The sequence below is a fragment of the Elephantulus edwardii genome, unplaced genomic scaffold, assembly GCF_000299155.1.
Source record: "Elephantulus edwardii isolate Elephantulus edwardi_28Jun2011 unplaced genomic scaffold, EleEdw1.0 scaffold00199, whole genome shotgun sequence".
NCBI lineage: Eukaryota > Metazoa > Chordata > Mammalia > Macroscelidea > Macroscelididae > Elephantulus > Elephantulus edwardii.
The window spans coordinates 5,774,848-5,795,290 of record NW_006399949.1 but is presented as its reverse complement, the minus strand read 5'-3'; the positions used below and the strand labels follow the sequence as shown (position 1 = coordinate 5,795,290).

The 20,443-nt window shown below is 38.0% G+C and overlaps 1 protein-coding gene across 2 annotated transcripts in view; it reads left to right on the top strand.

Moving 5' to 3' along the window:
* The first annotated feature begins 253 nt into the window (after positions 1-253).
* Positions 254-20,443, top strand: part of LPP (LIM domain containing preferred translocation partner in lipoma) — a 619,196-nt gene continuing 599,006 nt past the window's right edge. For both annotated transcript variants that reach the window (XM_006897069.1, XM_006897070.1), the window contains exon 1: positions 254-446. In XM_006897069.1, coding sequence (XP_006897131.1) covers positions 254-446 — 193 coding nt within the window. The remainder of the gene's footprint in view (positions 447-20,443) is intronic.

Here is a 20,443-nt window from a genome sequence, read left to right as displayed (position 1 = left end):
TTTTTTCCTTCCTTCCTCCCTCCCTCCCTCCCTTCCCTCATTCCTTCCTTCATTCCTTCCTTCCCCCCTTCTTCCTTCCCCTTCCCCTTCTCCTTCCTTTTCCTCTTCTTCTTCCTCTTTCCAGAGAGCTTTTTCAAGATGCATGAAAGTGTAGATTAGGATGAGATGATAATGAATAAATATGTGTTGTTTTTATCTTCTTGGTTGCATATAAACAGCCACTTTTGTCTCTTTTTGATTGCAGAGTGCAATAATGTCTCACCCATCTTGGCTGCCACCTAAAAGCACTGGAGAGCCCCTTGGCCATGTCCCTGCACGAATGGAGACCACCCATTCATTTGGAACTCCCAGCATTTCCGTGTCCACACAACAGCCACCCAAGAAGTTTGCACCAGTTGTTGCTCCAAAGCCCAAGTACAACCCATACAAACAGCCTGGAGGAGAGGGTAAGTCCTGGTACTTGGGTGCCTGTGGTAGGAAAGTGCAATATATTAGCACCCTGTTTTGTTGGGTAAAAGTAGCTTATGAATTTATAGTGTTGTTGTCCTACGTTTTACCCTATCAAAGTTTAAAGAATTCCTGTATATCACCTATGCCATCTTCTCTCATACAGGCAAAGAGATTGAGACTTCAGAGGGACAATATTACTATGTTTACACAAAGAATTAAGATTAGGGAGAATACAGAACTCTGGTCTGTCTGTTCATTCATCTATTACTCTATTTTTACTGCCTTATCATTCATCTAGATTTCTATCCTGTAGGGATTTTCCAATAACTTCATTATCTCCTCCTCCTTCCTCAACTCCACAAAACTCAAGTCATTGCTACTGAAAGGGAACTGACTTATAGATGACCCTTCAAGGGGGCTTGCAGAAGCTATGAGTCACACAGGAGGACTTTATGACCGGTTTTCTTCCTCCAAAAGGTGAATTTGAATTGCCTACCTTTGGGTAGACAGCACAACATCCTACCACTAGGCCACCAGAGCTCACTTTGGACAAATATCCCAAGAAGCTCCTAATGATGATATCTGAATAGGAAGGCCACACAAATTGAGCAAAGATGCTTAGGGTTGTTTTGTGTTCCCTTCTTTTGTTGTCTAGGCTGCTGAGAGTAAAGCTGTCTAGAGAGTTATGTGACTGTGGAGATGTCTTGTTGAGTTTCACTGGAAAGTTGGAGTGATGCTTCTTTGTGGTTTTAATGCTAATGCATTTGCCCTAGACTTCTGGGAGCTGAGAGCAACTTGAAAGTTCAGGGAGGTCTGGCTCTTCTTTCTCTGTTGCCTTTTCTACTTCCTACCTTTTTTTACTAAAACAAAAGTAAAAACAGAAAACCACCCGCTCCTGACATTATCTACTTCTTGCACGACTTCAATGAGTTGCTTGAAACTTTTCACATTCTGTGAAAATTCTGCTTCTGGTCATCTTCATGAATTTTTTCTGTCATTTTCATTTATTCCATTGTTCTCTTTGCTCTTTGCAAGCTGTAAGGCCCAATATTTATATTTGCATTTATTTTATCATATATCATCCAGTTTATCCTGTTTTACAGCAGTTCAATCTGTAACTGATCATGGGTGATGCAGGTCCAGTAACATTTTGTTCTGTTGTGCATGACATCACTGTGAGTTGTAAGAGGACATAGTGGCAGCTAAATACATCACTACATACATAGTAGAACTCAAAGATGTGTAGAATTCTCAGAAGGTATAAAACATTATGTACATTCTAGGGTCAGGCTGGGTCTGTTTCCATGTCAAGGGGACTTATCATGATCAAGGGTGAGATAGAGAGGAGAAAGGCATACAACAACAACAACAAGGCATACAGCAGTGCCCCCAGATTCCTCGCCTGTGAGTTATCACTGTGGGTGACTCGCTGCTCTGAGAGGCTTTCTACTAGTCACTGTACTTTCAGTGGTTCACTCACTATCTGTCATATCTCCCACTGAGGCTGTAATAATCTCTTACTTCTTTGCATACTCTGCAGTTCACAACTCTTTTGTCCTTTCTCAGTGCACCACACAAAAATCTATTGTCTATTAAACTCTTACTTTTATCACCTTCACAAGGTCATTCTTTCTGAATGACCCCAGTCAGAGTTAATAGGTCTTTTTTTCTGTTTCTTCAGGAATTTTCCTCTTTGATTATTAAATTTTACTTCTTACTATTATTGCTCTGCTCTGGTTGTTACTGTATCATTTATTAAGTCTATGATAATATAGATGCAACTTTGAGTGGGTTTTTAATTTGGATTTTGGGTGTGTCTTCATTTTTCTTTTAAAAAATACATCGTTACATTATTTCTTTCAGCAATAACTCTATGAAGAAACTTTTTCCTATACAAAGCGATTAAAATTTAGAGAGGAAAGGTCTCATTCTTCATATTTAATGCCTGGTTCTTGACCAATGAATGCTGCCTCTTGTCTTTTTCTTACACTGTATTCTCTCACTTCTTCTTTGCTGCTGGTGGAGAAGATCCTTCAATTTTGCTACTGGATCAGCTCAATTTAATGGTGAGAGTAGACAATCTCCTTATAAATAGGCTAACATGTCTTATTTGCAGGTTCATGCTCATCCATATGGCAGAGTCGGCCAATGGCTAGGGAAGCGAATTAGAACAATAAGCACTTTTTACCACATTCTATAAAGACAACAGTCTTCAAAACTCGTTATGGTAGTTCTACTTGTTCCAATGTGATTGCTATGAATTAGAAGAGATTACAATGCAGTGTAAAAAAAAACTGTGCAAAAGTGTCATTGACTATACAAAGACATTCTATTGGGTGGATCATAATAAATTATGGACAACATTGAGAGGAATGGAAATTTCAGAACACTTAATTTTTCTCAGAAAAACCCAGTACATGACCAAGAAGCTGTCATTTGAACAGAACAAGAGAATATTTTATTAAAATCATTAAGTATTATAAATTATTAAAATTAAGAAAGGTGTTCATCAATGATTTTATTCTTTCTTCATACTTATTCAGTCTGTGTATTAAACAGATCATTAAAGAAGCTAGATTGTATGTGGCATCATGATTAGAGTAAGACTCATCAACATCCCGTGTTATGCAGATGATAAAACATTGTTTGCAGAAAGTGAAGACTTGAAAGATTTATTTTTGAAGATCAAAGCATGCAGCCTTCTGTATCGATTACACTTCATCATCAAGAAAACTATCAAAAATCTTTACCACTGGACCATAGACAACATTATGATAGATGGAAAAAAGTTTGAAGTTCTTAGTGATTTCATTTTACTTAGAGCCAAAATTAGCCTCTGTGATAGCAGCAGTCATAAAAATATAATATGTGTTGCATTGGGAAAAATATGTTGTAAAGGACCTCTTTAAAGGGGTAAAGAGCAATGATGTCAGTTTAGAAATTAAATTAGTCCTGACCCAAGTCATGGTATTTCCAGTTGCTTCCTGTGCATCTGAAAGCTGGACAATGAATAAGAAAGCCCAAAGAAGAATTAGTACCTTAAATTGTGGTGTTGGTGAAATTATTAAGTATACTGTGTTATTTATTGCTGTTGAGTCGAGCACAACTCATAGCGACTCTATAAACAAAAGACCTAATGCCTTTCTATAACTATCGTAGTTTCTCCAAGTTCACAGAGTTTCCATAGGCATGTGGTTAAGGAAGTGGATGCCACTCCTGCTTCCAAACCTGAATCAATCCGGAAGCTCCTCCAAACACTGTCCATGATGGGTAACTACCATGTCATTTGACACAGCTATGGCACATTGATTTGTAATTCCAAGTTATTCAGTACATCAAAAAGACAAATGACTGCAGTGCCACTTAAAGAATGTTCATTCTTATATTAATTAATTAATTAAATTATATATCGTTGTTGTTGTTGTTGTTATGTGCCGTCGTTTGCGACTCATAGCGACCCTATGTACAACAGCCCTAAACCCTGCTCTATCCTGTGCCAATCGCATGGCCTCTGACACACCCATCCCGATTACCCCAGTCACTGAATCAATCCACCTCATAGAAGGTCTTCCCCTCCTGCGCTGTCCCTCCATCTTACCAAGCATGATGTCTCTTTCCAAGGACCTGCCTCTCCTTACAACAAGTCCAAAGTATGTCAGACAAAGCCCCAGAATCCTTGCCTCCAAGGAGTAGCCTGGTTTAACCCTCTCCAGGATGAATCTGTTTGTTTTCTTGGCAGTCCATGATACATTCAATACTCTTCTCCAGCACCACAGCTCAAAGGCATCAATTCTCCTTCTATCTTTCCTAGTCATTGTCCAACTCTCTGATGCATAACAAGTGATTGCAAAGACCATGGCCTGTATCAGGCACACCTTAGTCTCCAGAGAGACACCGTTGCTCTTGAGTACTTCAGAGAGGTCCCTAACAGCAGACTTTCCCATGCAATACGTTTTTTTATTTCCTGGCTGCTGGTACCAAGAGTGTTGACCGTGGAGCTGAGCAAACTGAAGCTGTGAACAATCTCAATCTCTTCACCATCCATAGGCTGCCAAAAAGTCAAACTACTCTGTATTGGAGGAAAGGCAACCAGGGTGCCCCTTAGAAACAAGGATGTTGAAATTTTGTTTCATTTCCTTTAGGCTCTTGTCAGGAGCGGACAGTCTTTGGAAAAAAGACATCATACTAGGCAAGATGAGTGATCAGTGAAAGACAGGAAGATTATATGAGATAGATTGGCACTGACTGCAACAAGTAGCTTGAGCCTGCAGAGATGGTGTCGGATAGGGCAAGATTTCTATCTGTTGTTTCTAATGTGATTATGAATGCCTGCACCTACCAAACTAAAGAGGTAAGCTTTGGTCTCATGGTAAAAAGCTTCACTGTAATCCCAGTTTGAATATACCAGCTGCTCTGTGGAAGAAGGTTGGGCAGTCTCCTCCCATGGAAATAACTGCACTGGAAGAAGCTGCCCTGCACTCCCAAAGGCACATGGTTGCAATCCTCCTGTGCAATTACTGCCTCTGAAAACTCTCTGGTGGGTCAACCCTGGGTTGGTTCCCACTCAGTAGTACACAACAACAACAGCAACAACAAATTCAACTCAACAGTTTGAAATAATTGGCACTTCTATACCTATTCCTTGAGAGTTTTCATCTAGGAGTTGTTTAATCACTGCTCTCTTGAAGTTACCAATTACTTCTTTCACCCTCCTATTATGTCTGTAATCTCTGGGGTTTAAGTTCTCAGTTTTTAACTCTGACTGTGAAAGTGGTAAAGTGCTCACATGTCTTCCAAATCAGCTTATATTTATCAGGTGCCATATGGTATAATTTTCTTTTGTAAGACATTCCCCTAATAACCATTCTCCAGAGGGCTTTAGCACACACACAAAAATGGGGTAAGCTTTTCCCCAGTTTGGTTTTTTTTTAAATTTTTATTTGTGTGTGTACCGTCAAATCAGATCTGACTGGTACAGGAGGCGATTGTTCCTTCTTCTTCAGCAGAGCATCTGGTGGATTTGAACCTCACACCTCCAGGATTGCAGTGCAGCTTCTTGCCACTAGGCCACCAGAGCTCGCCGGACATAAGGTCTTTTTATTTCGCTTCTATTACTCAACCTTTTAAAAACAAAACACAAAACAAATAAACCAATAAAACAACTTGGGTTTCTTTATCTTTCTGTGTCCTTTCATTTCCAAATACCTTTGCGTATCTACCACTTACGAGCATATACATCTATATTTTGGTTTGTGTTCATATAGACTTTACAGTGTTAGTGTCTATGTCATTTTTGGGATAAAAATTTTAGTATGTAGGCATAATTTTGTTTTTTCACTCGTACTCTTATAATGAAGATAAGTTAATGCTACTTTTATTCTAGTCTTTAAGTTAAGAACCTTAAATATTGTTTGACTACTAATCTAGCTTTCCTCTCTCCTTTAAGTTTACAACATAAAGCTTTAGGATTGATGGGAAAGAGTGTATAGACTTTGTTCTGTTCTTAGTAGATAACAAATTAATGAGCTGCCCTAATTTATGGATACATTATTTTCTTGAGAGGGTTTTAACAAGTTCCTGTTGTTACCATTTTGGCATCAGAATGGCAAACACACAAGGTTGACTAAACTAAATCTGATCGTGTTTCTTATCAAACCATTATAATAGATAACCACATAAGATAGAGAACTCTGGTAGCCTGCTATTAAGAAGCATCACTGCAATTCCAATCATGAAATTTTAATTCACCAGCTGCTCAGTGGAAAAAGATTGGGCAGTCTTCTTCTTCATGATTCACTGCCTCTGAAAACCCACGTGAGAGTCAGCTGTGAGTTGGTTATGACTTGATAGCACACACCTTGATAGCACACACCACCACCACCACCATCACCAACAACAACATCATATAGAATAAGAAGACACTTGAAAGTTTATAAAGTTGAGGTCATCCTGTATTCTAGAGTTGACCTTTTCCAGTCTCTGAACTACTTTTTAAGAGTCATATTAAAAAAATAAAATAAAAAAAAATTTTTAAAAAGAGTCATATTAGTAGATTCTCAAAAAAGTCAATCCCTAGAGTACAAATTTATGACAACACTTTTCATAATGCTTTGTATCTGTACAATTCTTTATCATTTATCTAGTACTTCCATACCCACTGCTTTTTTTAATTCTTAAAAAAGAAAATGAAAAATTTCTAGTGTAAGTCTTTAAGTTTTGTTGTTGTTGATTGCCGTTGAGTCAAAGTAGACTCATAGCGATTCTGTGAACAAAAGACCTAATGCCTTTCCATAGTTATCATTATTTCTCCAAGTTCATAGAATTTCCAGAGGCATGTGATTTAGGAAGTGGATGCTTCCCAACCTGTTCTATAACTGGCAGCTCCACCAAACACTGTCCACAATGGGAAGCCATTATGGTATTTTATATCCCCATGGCACAAGGTTCAAACCCAGGTTACTTCATATAGCCCATTGACAAAGAGATGTGCAAAGTGGAAATGTTCCTCCAGATATAAAAACACTAGTCTCTTTTAGTAGTGGTTAAGTTGTTGAGTCAAATATGTAAGCTTTAGACAAAAGACTTGAACTCTGTTCTATAATTAACATTATTTCTATACATTTATGAAGCTGCAGAAAAATATTCTATTGTTTTACTGAGTAGTAAACGACCAGAAATGAAATAATCAATAAGGAATCATGAAAGTAGTAAAAGTTAGAGGAGATGAATCTTTTATATCCAAGGTTCTAACTGAAATTAAAATGTTCTATATTTATAGGTTGGACTAGACAAACTCATGTGTCTTCTAATTACCAGTTTTCATTCAATATAGTGATGCTTTGAAACTAAATTCACAGTGATGACTTCTTACAGACTCTATGTGGGTCACATTGTATTGTACGTATCTTTATAATATAAATAAAGCCCTCTTTAAAAAGCTCTGACTATATTGCTTCATTTAAACTAAGACAGAGGAATGTAAGTGAAACTTACTCTTTCAAGTGAGTTTACTCTGCCATGGAGGTAAAATAGTTACTTATGATGCTAATAGAAGGTGATAGGAGAATTGATGCCTTTTAGCTGTGGTGCTGGAGAAGAGTATTGAATATATCATTGACTGCTAAGAAAACAAACAAGTTTGTCCTGGAGAGGGTGAAGCCGGACTGCTCCTTGGATGCAGGGATTCTGAAGCTTTGTCTGACATACTTTGGACATGTTGCAAGGCGGGACCAATCCTTGGAGAGGGACGGCATGCTTGAGAGGATGGAGGGACAGCGCAAGAGAGGAAGACCCTTGATGAGATGGATTGGTTCAGTGGCTCGGGTAATGGGGGTAGGTGTGTCAGAGATAGTGAGACTGGCACAGGATAGGGTAGAGTTTAGGGCTGTTGTACATAGGGTTGCTATGAGTCACAGATGACTCGAAGGCACATAACAACAACAATACTAATTGCAGCAAAATGCTATAATACACAGATGCATCTGCCTCTGATGGATGAGACGGCCAAGGTTTCTTTCCTATTTGATGTCAGTGCCAGTTTTTATGCCTTGGTCATAAAGTCTTTAAACAGCAGAATTCCAAGAGTTTAAAGATTAGCCTATGCAGTTCTGTCCTTTTTTGAGATGTGAAACTGACTGGCTGGCAGGCAGCGGGGAATGACTTGACCAAGGTTATTTACATTGCCAACCAAACAAGATTATAGGACTGAACTGAGCCCGGAAACATAGTGCTCATTAATGTCTTCCCTCCTCTGCTCAATGTTTCTCTGGAATTGATAATGTAAGGGTTTGATTCCTTGGACTTGATGAGACTGACATTATTGGTATTTGATGGAGAACTGTTAATGATCTGAAGTCAAGTGCTCTAGTGAGTTTTTTATTACATATCATTGAGTCAGGATGTGACTTACATGAACCCCATTCACAACCTCATAAAATGCTACCAACCCCTGCATCAGTTCCTGTATCAGTTGGTTGCATAGTGTTGATAATTGTGATCCATAAGATTTTCAATAGGTGGTGCTCACTTCGGCAGCACATATACTAAAATTGGAACGATACAGAGAAGATTTTCAATAGGTGATTTTTTTGTAATTTGCCAAACCCCCTTTTGACTCCTTCAAGACTGCACATGTTTGTTTTCTCAAAAGTACTAAAATGTAAAGGAAAACAACGTCCAACTATTGCAGAACAATTAAGGAACAATTTAGAATACGTTCTCCTACCAGCTTTCTGCTGAAGAGGGCAAGGGTGGCTTAGTTTATAGGGAGTTGTGCTGCTTACCTAAAGGTTGCCAGTTCAAATCTATCAAAAGCTTTCTGGGAAAAAGATGGATAATCTCTTCCCTTGATTTTGAAAACATGTTGGAGAGTTAGCTATGAGAGAGGTTGGACTCAGCAGCAATGACTTTATGACTTTGAGAGTTTTGGGAGATTTGCGCTTCTGTGTGTACAAAACTCACCACTAGTAAAATATTTCTTTTTAACATGGAATAATATATCTTGTAGAGGGTGTAGCTGGCGTGCTCTTTGGAGGCAAGGATGATGAGGCTTTACCTCACATACTTCGGGCATGTTACTAGGGGGAAACTATCCCTTGGAGAAGGACATGATGCTGAGATGGGTGGAGGATTTGTGAAGGAGAGGAAGGCCCTCAACCAGGTGGATTGACATGGTGACTGCTGCAACGGGCTCTTGTATTGTCAGGAAGTGTGAGGATGGCACAGGCTAGCACAGGGTTCAGATCTTTTGTTCCTAGTCGCTACTCAAATTGATGGCACCTATCAACAACAATACATACCACACTGCCTTTGAATTGATTTTGACTCACGGAGATCTACTGTTGGCATTCCACTGCTGTAAATCTTTACAGGTGGAGATTGCCCATCTTTCTCAAGCGAAGTACGTGTGGATTTGTCCTTTAGGATCATAGTACATAATGCATTGCGCCAACAGAAGATGGAAATGTATGAGCAGACAGATTATTCAGTAACATCTCATAATTCAGGCTCCCCTTTCTCTGGAGTCTTGTGGTCACTGTCTCTCATCTTTGGTGATGAACCACATCTGTGACTTGGATGTACATATGCGGCACTTTTTCTTTAGTTTACCCTGGCAGCCCTGTTTAATTGCCAACAATCACAGAAGAACAACTGCAGCCTCTCTGATGTCTGTTATAATTATGTGTTGTGTGTCATGAGGATGGTGCAAGTTCACTGAAACATCAGGGACTCTAATGAGTCTGGCTTGCCTGTCAAGCCCCTTTTCTGGTTCAGGGTAAACATCTTGAACCTCATCTATCACTGTGGAGTGTAGAACATGAGTTTTAATTTTCAAATCCTCAGGGGGAAAAACGGACAAGCTGTTCATTCATTAAAGGATAAGCTCATAATTGTATTAATTTGCTCTGTAGATTACATCATCTTGAAGAGAAAATAACTTGTGAATCTCTGGATGACATCACATGTTCATTCTCCCTCTCTCTCTCTCTCTCTCTCTCTCTCATTACCATCCAGTTGGAACAGACTCAAAGCTGATCCTTTAGTGGGTTTTCAGAGGCTGTAAATTGCATAGAAGTTTGCCCATCTTTCTCCTGTGGACTGCTGATAAATTTGAACTTATGTCATCTTTCGGCTAGGAACACCACTTTTTAGAGAACTGTACAATATAGCTTTATGGTGAATTCAGACCTTGCCAAATATATTCTTGAGCTTTATTGATTATCAAAGAGCCAGTGATTGACATTGGCATTCAAGTCTCTCAGCCAGAGTAGCTGACCTTGTAAGCTACACTTTTTTCTATCTCTTCCATAGTTTTCTTAATTTAGAAAATGAATTGGCCATCTTGATTAGAGATCATTTTGAGCATCATATAAAATAACAAATGTGAACATATTTATAAATAATAAAATATCATATGACCTTAAGGAGTAAACTGCTCTATATTTGCTTCCCAATAGTTTGGTGACAATCCTTAGGGATTTCCACTGCTCACTTCTCTGGAGGGTTGAATCGACCAGTGCTCTAAGGAAGAAAGATGGGTAATTTCCTGTGCTATTTATAACCTTGGAAATCAAGTGAAGGGTCAGCCATGGGGTTGATTCTGATTCCATGGTAATGAGTGAATAAGTGATTTATTTACCAACTTAACTATTTCCTGAAAACTGATTTTGTGTCAGTTGATACTTGGGTCCTAAAGTATGGTCATATTGAGCAGAATATAGACTAATTCTTGGCTTTGTAAAACTTTCTTTCTTGCTGTAATAACTGGCTATTATTAATAATATATAATATTAAAATTATATTTAGTTAATACATATACTTTATAATATTTTATATTTCCAGTAAGAATTAGCTTTCTAGTATTTATGGGGGAACTCTTTGGCCTACTGGCAAGAATCTGTGCTGCAATCCCATAGGCACACACTTCTAATCCAGCAGCTGCTGTGTGGGAGGATAGGCAGACTCCTTCCCTGAGATTATCTGCCTCTGAAAACAGTAGGTCAATTCCAACTCCATGGTACACAACAACAACAACCATAGTATTCATAAGAAGTGACATATATCACTAATTTCTATTTGTAATAATAGAAATCATAGTGCATCAATATCCTGTAAACTGGAATTTTAGAATGTTGGTGCTATTGATTGAATTATAGTATGCCTGTGGTAATATAATCCCATTTGGTAATGAATTATCTTTGCTATGTTAATGAGAAAGGATTATTGTAGGATATGTGGTAAGTTAATCTCTTTTGAGATGTAAAAGATATTGAACAAAGAAGCAGGAGAAAGAAAAAAAAAAGCAGAAGAGAGATGCCAAACCATATGGAGATCTCCAAAGAACAGGAAGCTGAAGCTGAGGATCCAAGGACTTGCCTCCAGGGCAGCCAGAGGGAGAGAAAGATTTTATCTGGACCTTGAGTTCTGAATTCAGACTAGTCTCATAAACTATGAGAAATTAAATTTTTGTTTGGTAAAGCCACCCTTTTGTGATATTTCTGTTATAGCATCTCTAGAAAACTAAATACAAGGTGCGTCTTAAAAATCATGCAATACAGCTTCGTCATTTCTTTGCTGAAGTTATTGTATTCACAAATACATACAAGACCATTGCCATCAGGAATGCAATCAGTATTCAATGGAGGTTGTTGAATACAAGCATATATTAGAGGCTTATAGAGGTTGGTGGTTTATTTGTTACACTGTGGTAAAGCTGCACCTTCATCTGTTGAACCCTTTCAGAATAGACATGGATCTTTGCTACAGACAACAGTTCAGGTTGTTGGTATAAAAGCTAGTGATGAACTTAAAATACCAGGATGCTTTAATGTCTTAGACCAAGGAGAATCTCATATTGTTGACAAGTCTTTATACCATAACCCATCAGCTTCATTAATTACTGAAATGAATTCCTTTAATGAAGTGATCATTTTATGAATTCAGAGATATGGGGATTTATACCTTCTTAAGTTTCAAGTCATATGAATGTTCAATATTATTGTCTCTTCTTTCTTAAAATTCAAGTAAAGCTTCATTTCTTAAACACATGCAGTATCATCACATGACTGTTGTTGTTTTCAACTCTTGGAAACCCTGCATGTGTGCTGTAGAACTACTCCGTTGGGTTTTCAGAAGGATATTGTCAGGTCCATTTTCTGAGGTGCCTCTGAATGGCTTAAGTGCTAATCTTTTGCTAATATTCAAGTGTTTAACTATTTGCCCTACTCAGAGAGCCTACATGACTGATCAACGACAAGAAAAACAGTGATAAGAGAAAATTCATCTCTCATAGCCTGCTGGTACACAACCTATATGATCTATCCTTTGCATGCTTGGGTATTGTATTAAAAGAATTTTTTAAAAATTTAAATGTCAGTTATGCAGTTGTATATTTGATGGGTGAGGGAGTGAGGGAAATTGAAAAGAATCTGTTCTGGAAAACAATGTATTCAAATTTTGTAAATAAACTAGTTGTTGTTGTTGTTGTGAAGTGCCATAGAGTTGCAGGCTACTTACTCATAGTGACCCTATGAAGGAGAGTCCTCGATGCTTGGGTGTCTTTCATTCTCTCTCCAGGAATAAACTAGTATAATAATAATAAAAAAATGTAAACGTTCACCAAAAATCCTGTATGTAAATGAGCATAGACCCTTTATTTGTGATAGTATCTACTGAAAAGTCTTTACATACATGAAAGCTTAAACAAACTGGCACATCTAAACAATGGATTAACACTGCGTAACAATGAAAATAGAATGAGATACCTAACAATCCAGGAAGACTCCAAGGACATTATGCTTAATATAAAAAGTTTATCCCAAAAGGTCATATATTGTAGTCTGTTTATAGGTCATTTAGATCTTTCTAGAAAGAATACAACTGTAGAAATGGAGACTGACTTAGTGGTTATTAAGGGGTGGGAATGGGCAAAGGTGGTTGTTCATACCAAGGAGCTTCAGCTGGGAGTTCTTCATAATCATACAATAGTCTTTATTTTGCTTATGGTGATAGTTATACCCATCTATATGTAAGATGAAATTATGTGGAGACATATACATGTGTGCTATATGCAGGGAAAACTGTGAACCCTGAGTAGAGTCTAGTTAACTGTCACGTAATAATGCCAGTTTTGTGATTCTGTGTCATTCCACAGCTAGAGAATATAGCCATTGTGGGAAATTGGGTGAAGAGTATAGGGAACCTTATTGTTTTCTAACTTTCTTTATGTCTGAAGCTATTTGGGACTCTGTGCATTTTGTTGTATGCCATCAAGTTGGAGCCGACCCTTAGCTCCCCCTCCAATAAGTTTTCAGAGGCTATAAAGCACACAGAGGAAGATTGTCCATCCCCTCCACAGAGAAGGTGGAGGAGTCGAACTCTGTGCCTTTGAGTTTGGAGCACAACTTCTTACCTCTAGGCCACCAGAGCTCCCTATTTGACGTTAATAAGCTTAATAAAGATACAATAAGTGTAGGCACATGAATTTCTTAATGTTTTCTTGTTCTACTGAAAATATCATCTTCACACAACCTGAATTATCTGTACCTCAAAATGAAGGTCATTGCCATAATGAATTATTTAAATCAGGGCTTTTCAGTCATGGAAAAAAAACCAGGGAATGTTCTATGAGAGAAAAATAAGTGAGGTCTTGGGCCTTATCTCAATCCCACAATATCAGAATCTGATGGCATGGGCCCGAGGAATCTATTCAAACATACAGAACAAACAGCAAGTTCAGTTGCTCTTCAGTTATGGATAATTGTTTTTTCCACTTCAGATTGGGAACTTAACTTGATTTACTTCATCAGCTCCAGACACACTGCTTTAACGTTTTCTGAACCTTCCCCAGATCCTGTGAGTCTATACTCTCTCTTAGATAAAGATGATGGTGTTGGAAATCTTCCAACACTTGTATCATGTGAACAAGGCAGAGCCTCAGGGACTGTCTTCTTCCTATTGCTTGGCTTTTTCTCCTATACTTTTATTATGAACAGCATTGTTTGTGTGTTTTAATTTTACATCCTAAAGTAGAAGACATAAGGTGTCCCCATCCCCAATACTGATTCTTCTAAAATGCCTCTGTAGGGCCAAAGGTTCTGCCTTATCAAGCACTTGCCATTGTGCTACTTCAGGTAGCACTCTAAGCTGATTTTAGGTCAAGGCAAGTCTATGCAAATAATCTATAAATGGACTCATTATGTATATTATAAAAATAAATCTGACACTCAAGCCTTTGGGCAAGTATGCCATATAAAGAAATTGTGCCCTGGAAGACAGACTGACCCAAGGGGCTATTAAAAAACCCAGAACGTGGTATGGAATTTATTTTAGTCTTCCTTAAATTCACTGTAGGAATAGATTTCAGTCTTCCTTAAATTCACTGAGGACATCACCCGGGATGAACAGGTCACTGGAATGTGACATCCAGAGTTCTCCAGGACTTGACTCTTTGAGCACCCTCCTTTATGATCTGTTCTGCATGTTATTGTCTTCAAAAAGAAAGTAAGTTTGCTAGTCCAAGTTAGACATATATCAGACACCATACACCCTATATGATTGAATTGTGTAAGCTTAATTCTAACTCATTGCTGTTAAGTCTGAACGGATTCCTAGCTGACCCTTCTGGTGAGGTTGGGAGGCTGTAATTGGCATGAGAGGAGAGTGTTCATCTTTCTCTCATGGAGCAGCTGCTGGACTTGCACCACCAGAGAGGAATAGTGGTTTTGAGTTACCAGTTCAATTCCTTAGGGACTATACTACCACAGCTTCCTAGGAGGGACATGCTTTAGGAAGGGGTGGGGAAAGTTTCAGAGAAAATGGTTCATCTGAGCTGCATCTTGGAGAATGTGTGATTTGCCATTCAGAAAAAGATGTTATTGTTGTTAGGTAGGTTCATGCTTGGTCCAACGCATAGTCACCACGTGTACCACACAAAGAAATGCTGCCCATCCCTGCACCAGAGAATTCAGCCTCTGCTGTCCCTCAGCCCAGTGTTACAGCCACTGTGCCTGTCCATCTCCTTGACTCTGTACTTTATTAAGCATGATGACCTTTTCTAGAAATGGGTCCTTCCTGTTAACATTAAGGTGCTTTTCTATGTGAAATGAAATGTTACCATCTTCACCTCAAGAGACACAGTAACTACACTTCTTCCAAGATAGGTTTGTATGATCTTTTGGCTACCTATATATGCAATATTTTTCACCAATAAAGAAGATACAGAAAGCAAAAAGTGCAGACTGTATCAAGTGAAGGGAATCATATCCAAACATCAACCCTATTGTGTTGCGTGGATGCCAACTCACAGTCACCCCATGTTTGTCAAAGTAGACGTGCAGTCCACTCTTTAGGGTTTTCAAGGTCTGTAACTTAGGAAATAGATACATAACTTAGGAAATAGATTGCCTATCCTGTTTGTCAACGGTGCCCCAGAGGGATTCAATTGGCCAAGCTTTCAGTCAAGAGCTGAAAGCCACCTGCCAACAAACAGGCTAACCTTAAGCTAAGGAAGCGAATGGCGTGCAAAAGATAGGCACTCACTGCCATTTGAACAATTCTCTGCTGATGTCCTCATCAGCTTATCTGGGATTCTGGGGGTAGCTTTCATTGTGCATAAAATGACTTCATTATAGTCTAGCATTTTCTGAAACATACTGCTAGGTTGAGCGTCAGGAAGTTTCTCAGCTGTAGAGAGGAAAACCAAGAAACAAACTCATTTTTCATACCCATGGAGGATAGCAAATACTTTCTTGGTGATTCTCTTCAGAAACAGAATATTCACATTCTCTCCTCCTCTTCTCTACTTTAGGAGGATGGATAATTTCTTCCCATGTGATTAATTGCCTCTGAAACCCAGTCTGTGGGCTGGTTCAAACTCGATGGTACACAACAACAACAACATACTAATTGAGAAAGGAAAGGGTTGATAACAATTTTTAATTTATCTTAAGCTAGTTCTGTGAGTCACACTTAGCTCTGTTATCCATCCATATATACTTAAGTTATGCAATGTGAGGGAGGGGGGAGAAAGCCCCAACCAAAACAGAACACATTTCCTCTTCTGTTTTATTTTCTTGTTTCTCACTCCTTTCTGGTGATCCTGAAGAAGTAGGAAGTCATAAAAGTAGGATTTTATTATGAAATATGCACTGCAACTTTTAAAGAGTTATGTGTATGTGAATAGATGTTAATGCACTTTCTCATATAATATCTTTTCAAACAACATGTGATGCTGTTTCATTATTATGGCTGCTACGGACAGTTTGAGAATCAGAGGAGCCTAAGGTGAAACTAATTGATGTAGAAGCTATATTTGACTAATTCGGCTGTTTTTTCCTTAAGTAACATATTGATAAAGTAGACAAATCACTGTATAATGATGATTGTCTCTATTACCAAAGTGCTATCTTAATGGATATGAAAAACTTTTTTTGAAAAACTTTTTGGTGGATTTATTCATCTTTAATGTATCTAAATCCCACATTGCTTTATTATTTCCCTAATCTTTTTTTTTTTTCCACTCACTGTCTTGGTATCATCACTTTTATTCTACAGAGAATCTAATATACTCACAGGGAAACTGCAAGCACAGGGCAAAGTTGTGTTTGAATTCTTGTCTCTGAGTTCCAGGTTTTGAGATTGTTTGATAAAACTAATGCTGCAGAAAAGGCGGAAGACCCTCCACCAGATAGTTTGACTCACTGACTGTAACAATGGGATTGAGCGTGGCTAAGATCACGCAATGGCGCAGGCTAGGGCAAGGTTCAGGTCTGCTGCTCACAGGGTCACCGTGAATTGTAGTCAACTCAGTGGCACCTGATAAAAGCAACGATGACAAAACTACAACTCATGGTAAGGCTATGAATTATTTTTTTTATGAATAGAAGAAATAGTTCTAACTCCTATTCTTCCATTCATTGTCTTTTTTTTTTCCTTTTTCTTTTTTCATTTTGTTGTTGTCATGTGCCGTGCAATCAGATCTGATTGGCACAGGAGGAGATTGCCCCTCCTTCTCCAGCAGAGCATCTGGTGGATTCAAACTATGCACCTTTGGGGTTGCAGCACAGCGTCTTGCCACAAGGCCACCAAAGCTCTCTTCATTCATTGCCTTTTAGAGTTGTTTGAAAAAAAAAACATCCAAATGATTGAAAGGTCTTCTTTGCATCTGAATGTGCATCATATGATGCACTTAACTATGAAAGAGCCAAAGCAATCTCAAATAGTTCTTACCAAGAAAACATGATTTCTGAAAGCCTTTCTAGAAATGATTTCAAGTACTCAGTAATGTGTCATCTTTCTTAAACTTAAAAGAGGTCATTAGTAGTTTTATTAACATTAAAATTAAATTACTGTGGTGTTAAAATGATTTCTTTTGATCTGTTCATATAGTTTCTTATTTCAGTTTTATCAGATATTTCCTTTGTAAAATCCATGTTTTAAAAAATCAGATTTCCAGGTTCTACAATGTACACACATGTACCAACATCTGAGATGACTCTAACGGGTCATACGTGTCATAAAGATGATTTGGTTTTGACATAGCTCAACTTATGGATTTACTCAGCCTGATGATGTAATCAGCTTAAAGTTTTCCTGATTGTTATTGTTAGTTGCAGTTGAGTTGCCCAAGCCTTGTAAGTGGTCTTTCTACAACAGATCTGAACATTACCCTATTCTTCACCATCCTTATGATTTCCAATATACTCTCGCCCCCATAATTGGTTGAAAAGTGTAAACACGTTCTAGTCCTTGATCAAGTTATATATGTGTGGAAAACATGACTTATGGAAAAGTTAACAGTTTGAAGCTATAAATTCCATTTGTGAAGTGACTATATGGTGTAACTTTCAGAGAACTTAAAGAACTGACTTGTGGCCAGAAAATGAAAAGTTCAGGAAAAGTAGTTCAGTGGAGCAGCTGACTGTAGACTGCAGAATTAGATGCACCTAGGCGGAAGGCTTACTTTTTCACTCCTTACAGTCCAGGAATTTGGCTCCTTAGGTTAAGGAGCTGCTTATCTCTCAATTTGTTCTCTTACTGTATACAAAGAAGAAAATGTATCTCAAAAAGATATTTTTCCACACTTAATAAGTTGGTACAATATTTAGTTGGTACAAAGTAATCATGTGAAACTACTTCTTTTTCATGTTGTTATTGTTATTATTTTAACTGAAATAGGCATATTAGCATTGAAATTAGTAAAAGAAAGTCAAGGACTATAGTCTTTAATATGGATTGAAGTTCAACATCAAGAAGACAAAGGCTCTTACTAACACTGGGCCAATTGACAGAAGAGATTGAGGTTGTTAACAATTTCAGCTTGCTCGACTCAACACTCTTGGCACCAGTAGTCAGGAAATGAAAAGAAGAATTGAACTTGGAAGATCTGTGGTCAGGGACCTCTCCAGAGTACTGAGAAGCAATGATGTCAGTCTAGAAACTGAGGTGTGCCTGACTCATGCCATGGTCTTTGCATTTACTTGCTGTGCAACAGAGAGCTGGACAATAATTAAGGATGACAAAAGAAGAATGTTGTTGGGTTGTGATGCTGAAGAAGAGTGCTGAACATACTATGGAATGTCAAGAAAACAAACAGGTCTGTCTTGGAAAAGGTGAAACCAAGTTTCTCCTTGGAAGCTATGATTTTGAAGCTCCATCTCACATTCTTTGGGCGTGTGGCCAGGAGGGACTGATCCTTGGAGAAGGATGTCATGCTTGGGAGTTTGGAGGGACAGCATAGGAGAGGAAGACCTTGGATGAGATGGATTGATACTGTAACTGGGTTAAAAGGGTAGGTATGTTAGAGTCAGTAAGACTGGCTCAGGACAGGCAGGTTTCAGAGCTGTTGTACATAGGGGTCGATATGAATTGCAGACAACTCAATTGCACTTAACAATAACAACAACAACTTTATATTTTTAGCCATAGATTTTTAATCCCAACTGTTAATTAGAACTCATGCTGGCCATTTTTAGAAATATCCTTTATTTTATCATTTTAATGCTGTGATAACGTATTTGCTAATTGATGTTTTAGAGGTAGCTTGTCTTGTGTTTGGTTATTGTGTGTTGATAATGTTCCTCTTGAAATTGCATAATACCTTTGTCTTCTAGAGAGAGCTAAGCATTACTTGAAATACATAAATCTGAAACTAAATCAAGAACTATGCAGTCTTATTTATAATATTTCTTCAAAAAGGAAAAGTTTGAATTGCTGAATTATTGTTACAGATAACAGAATCACCCAACTGGTTTCCACAGAATCTATTTTGGCTCATGGTGGGTGACCCCATGTGTTTCAAGTAGAACTACTCTGTCAGGTTTTAGTGCTTGTGATCTTTGGAAATGGGTCACCAGCCTATCTTCCAAAGCCCTTCTGGGTGGCTTTGGACTACCAATCTTTCTTTCTCTCTCTTTTCCGCCCCCTCTTCACTTTACCCCTCAGTCTTTCTTTTAGTAATGGAATGCTTTACCATTTGCACCGCTCAATGCTTCCTAATAATAAAAAATGCCATATAAGGTAAACAGATTATTAGTTTTTTGTTTGTTTGTTTGTTTGTTTTAATTTATTTATTTTTTTTATTTTGTGTGCGGGTACCGTCAAATCAGATCTGACTGGTACAGGAGGATATTGCGCCTCCTTCTCCGGCAGAGCATCTGGTGGATTCGAACCGTGCGCCTCTGGGATTGCAGTGCAGTTTCTTGCCACTAGGCCACCAGAGCTCCCCCCAGATTATTAGTTTTAAATATTTAACTTTGAATGATCAAAGTAGGTGTAGTAATTTTAGGAATATGATTAACTACATAAATTGAAAAAACAAAATGTATTTCTTTCATTTGAGATTTTTATCTTTACTGTTTATCTATTTTTCCTCTTGGGATTTAAGCAGTCTTTGGAAATTATGCATAAACTGGTCTGTGTGTTTGTCTTTTTCAGCAAAAGGTCTCAGAGCCACAGAGATATTCTTGTTACTCAAAAAGAAGATAACAGTCCCTGTATACTGGGTCCAGTATCCTAAACCAGTTATGCTACTGTTACTGAAATTAAACAAAACAGGTTTTCATTTTCCTTTCATGAAATTTAGGAGACATTGTCTGAAGAGATAAATGATGCTTTGGGACAGGTGGTTTCTAATAATGAATCATAGTAGAAAAATATGATTTATATACAATAGAATCTGTATTTGTATAGAGAGTTATGCAGTATGATTTATAAGCATATCCATTTATATTTTTACTTGTTAATTCATACATACAGCTAGTCGAAAAAGTCATTGTGTGATGCTTTGAGATGGGCACAAGGACTGATGTAATGGTATCTTTCTTCTGAGAGATAAGGGATGTTTACCCCCCATTTTACAGATTAGGAGACTGAGGCTCAATAGAGACATTGTTTGCACCTATGGATAAAAAGTCCTCAAGAAGTGATTCAAGCATAATTCTTTTGGACCCAGATAAGTTCTTTATATTAGAGTATGCTGCTTTCTGTGGCTTGG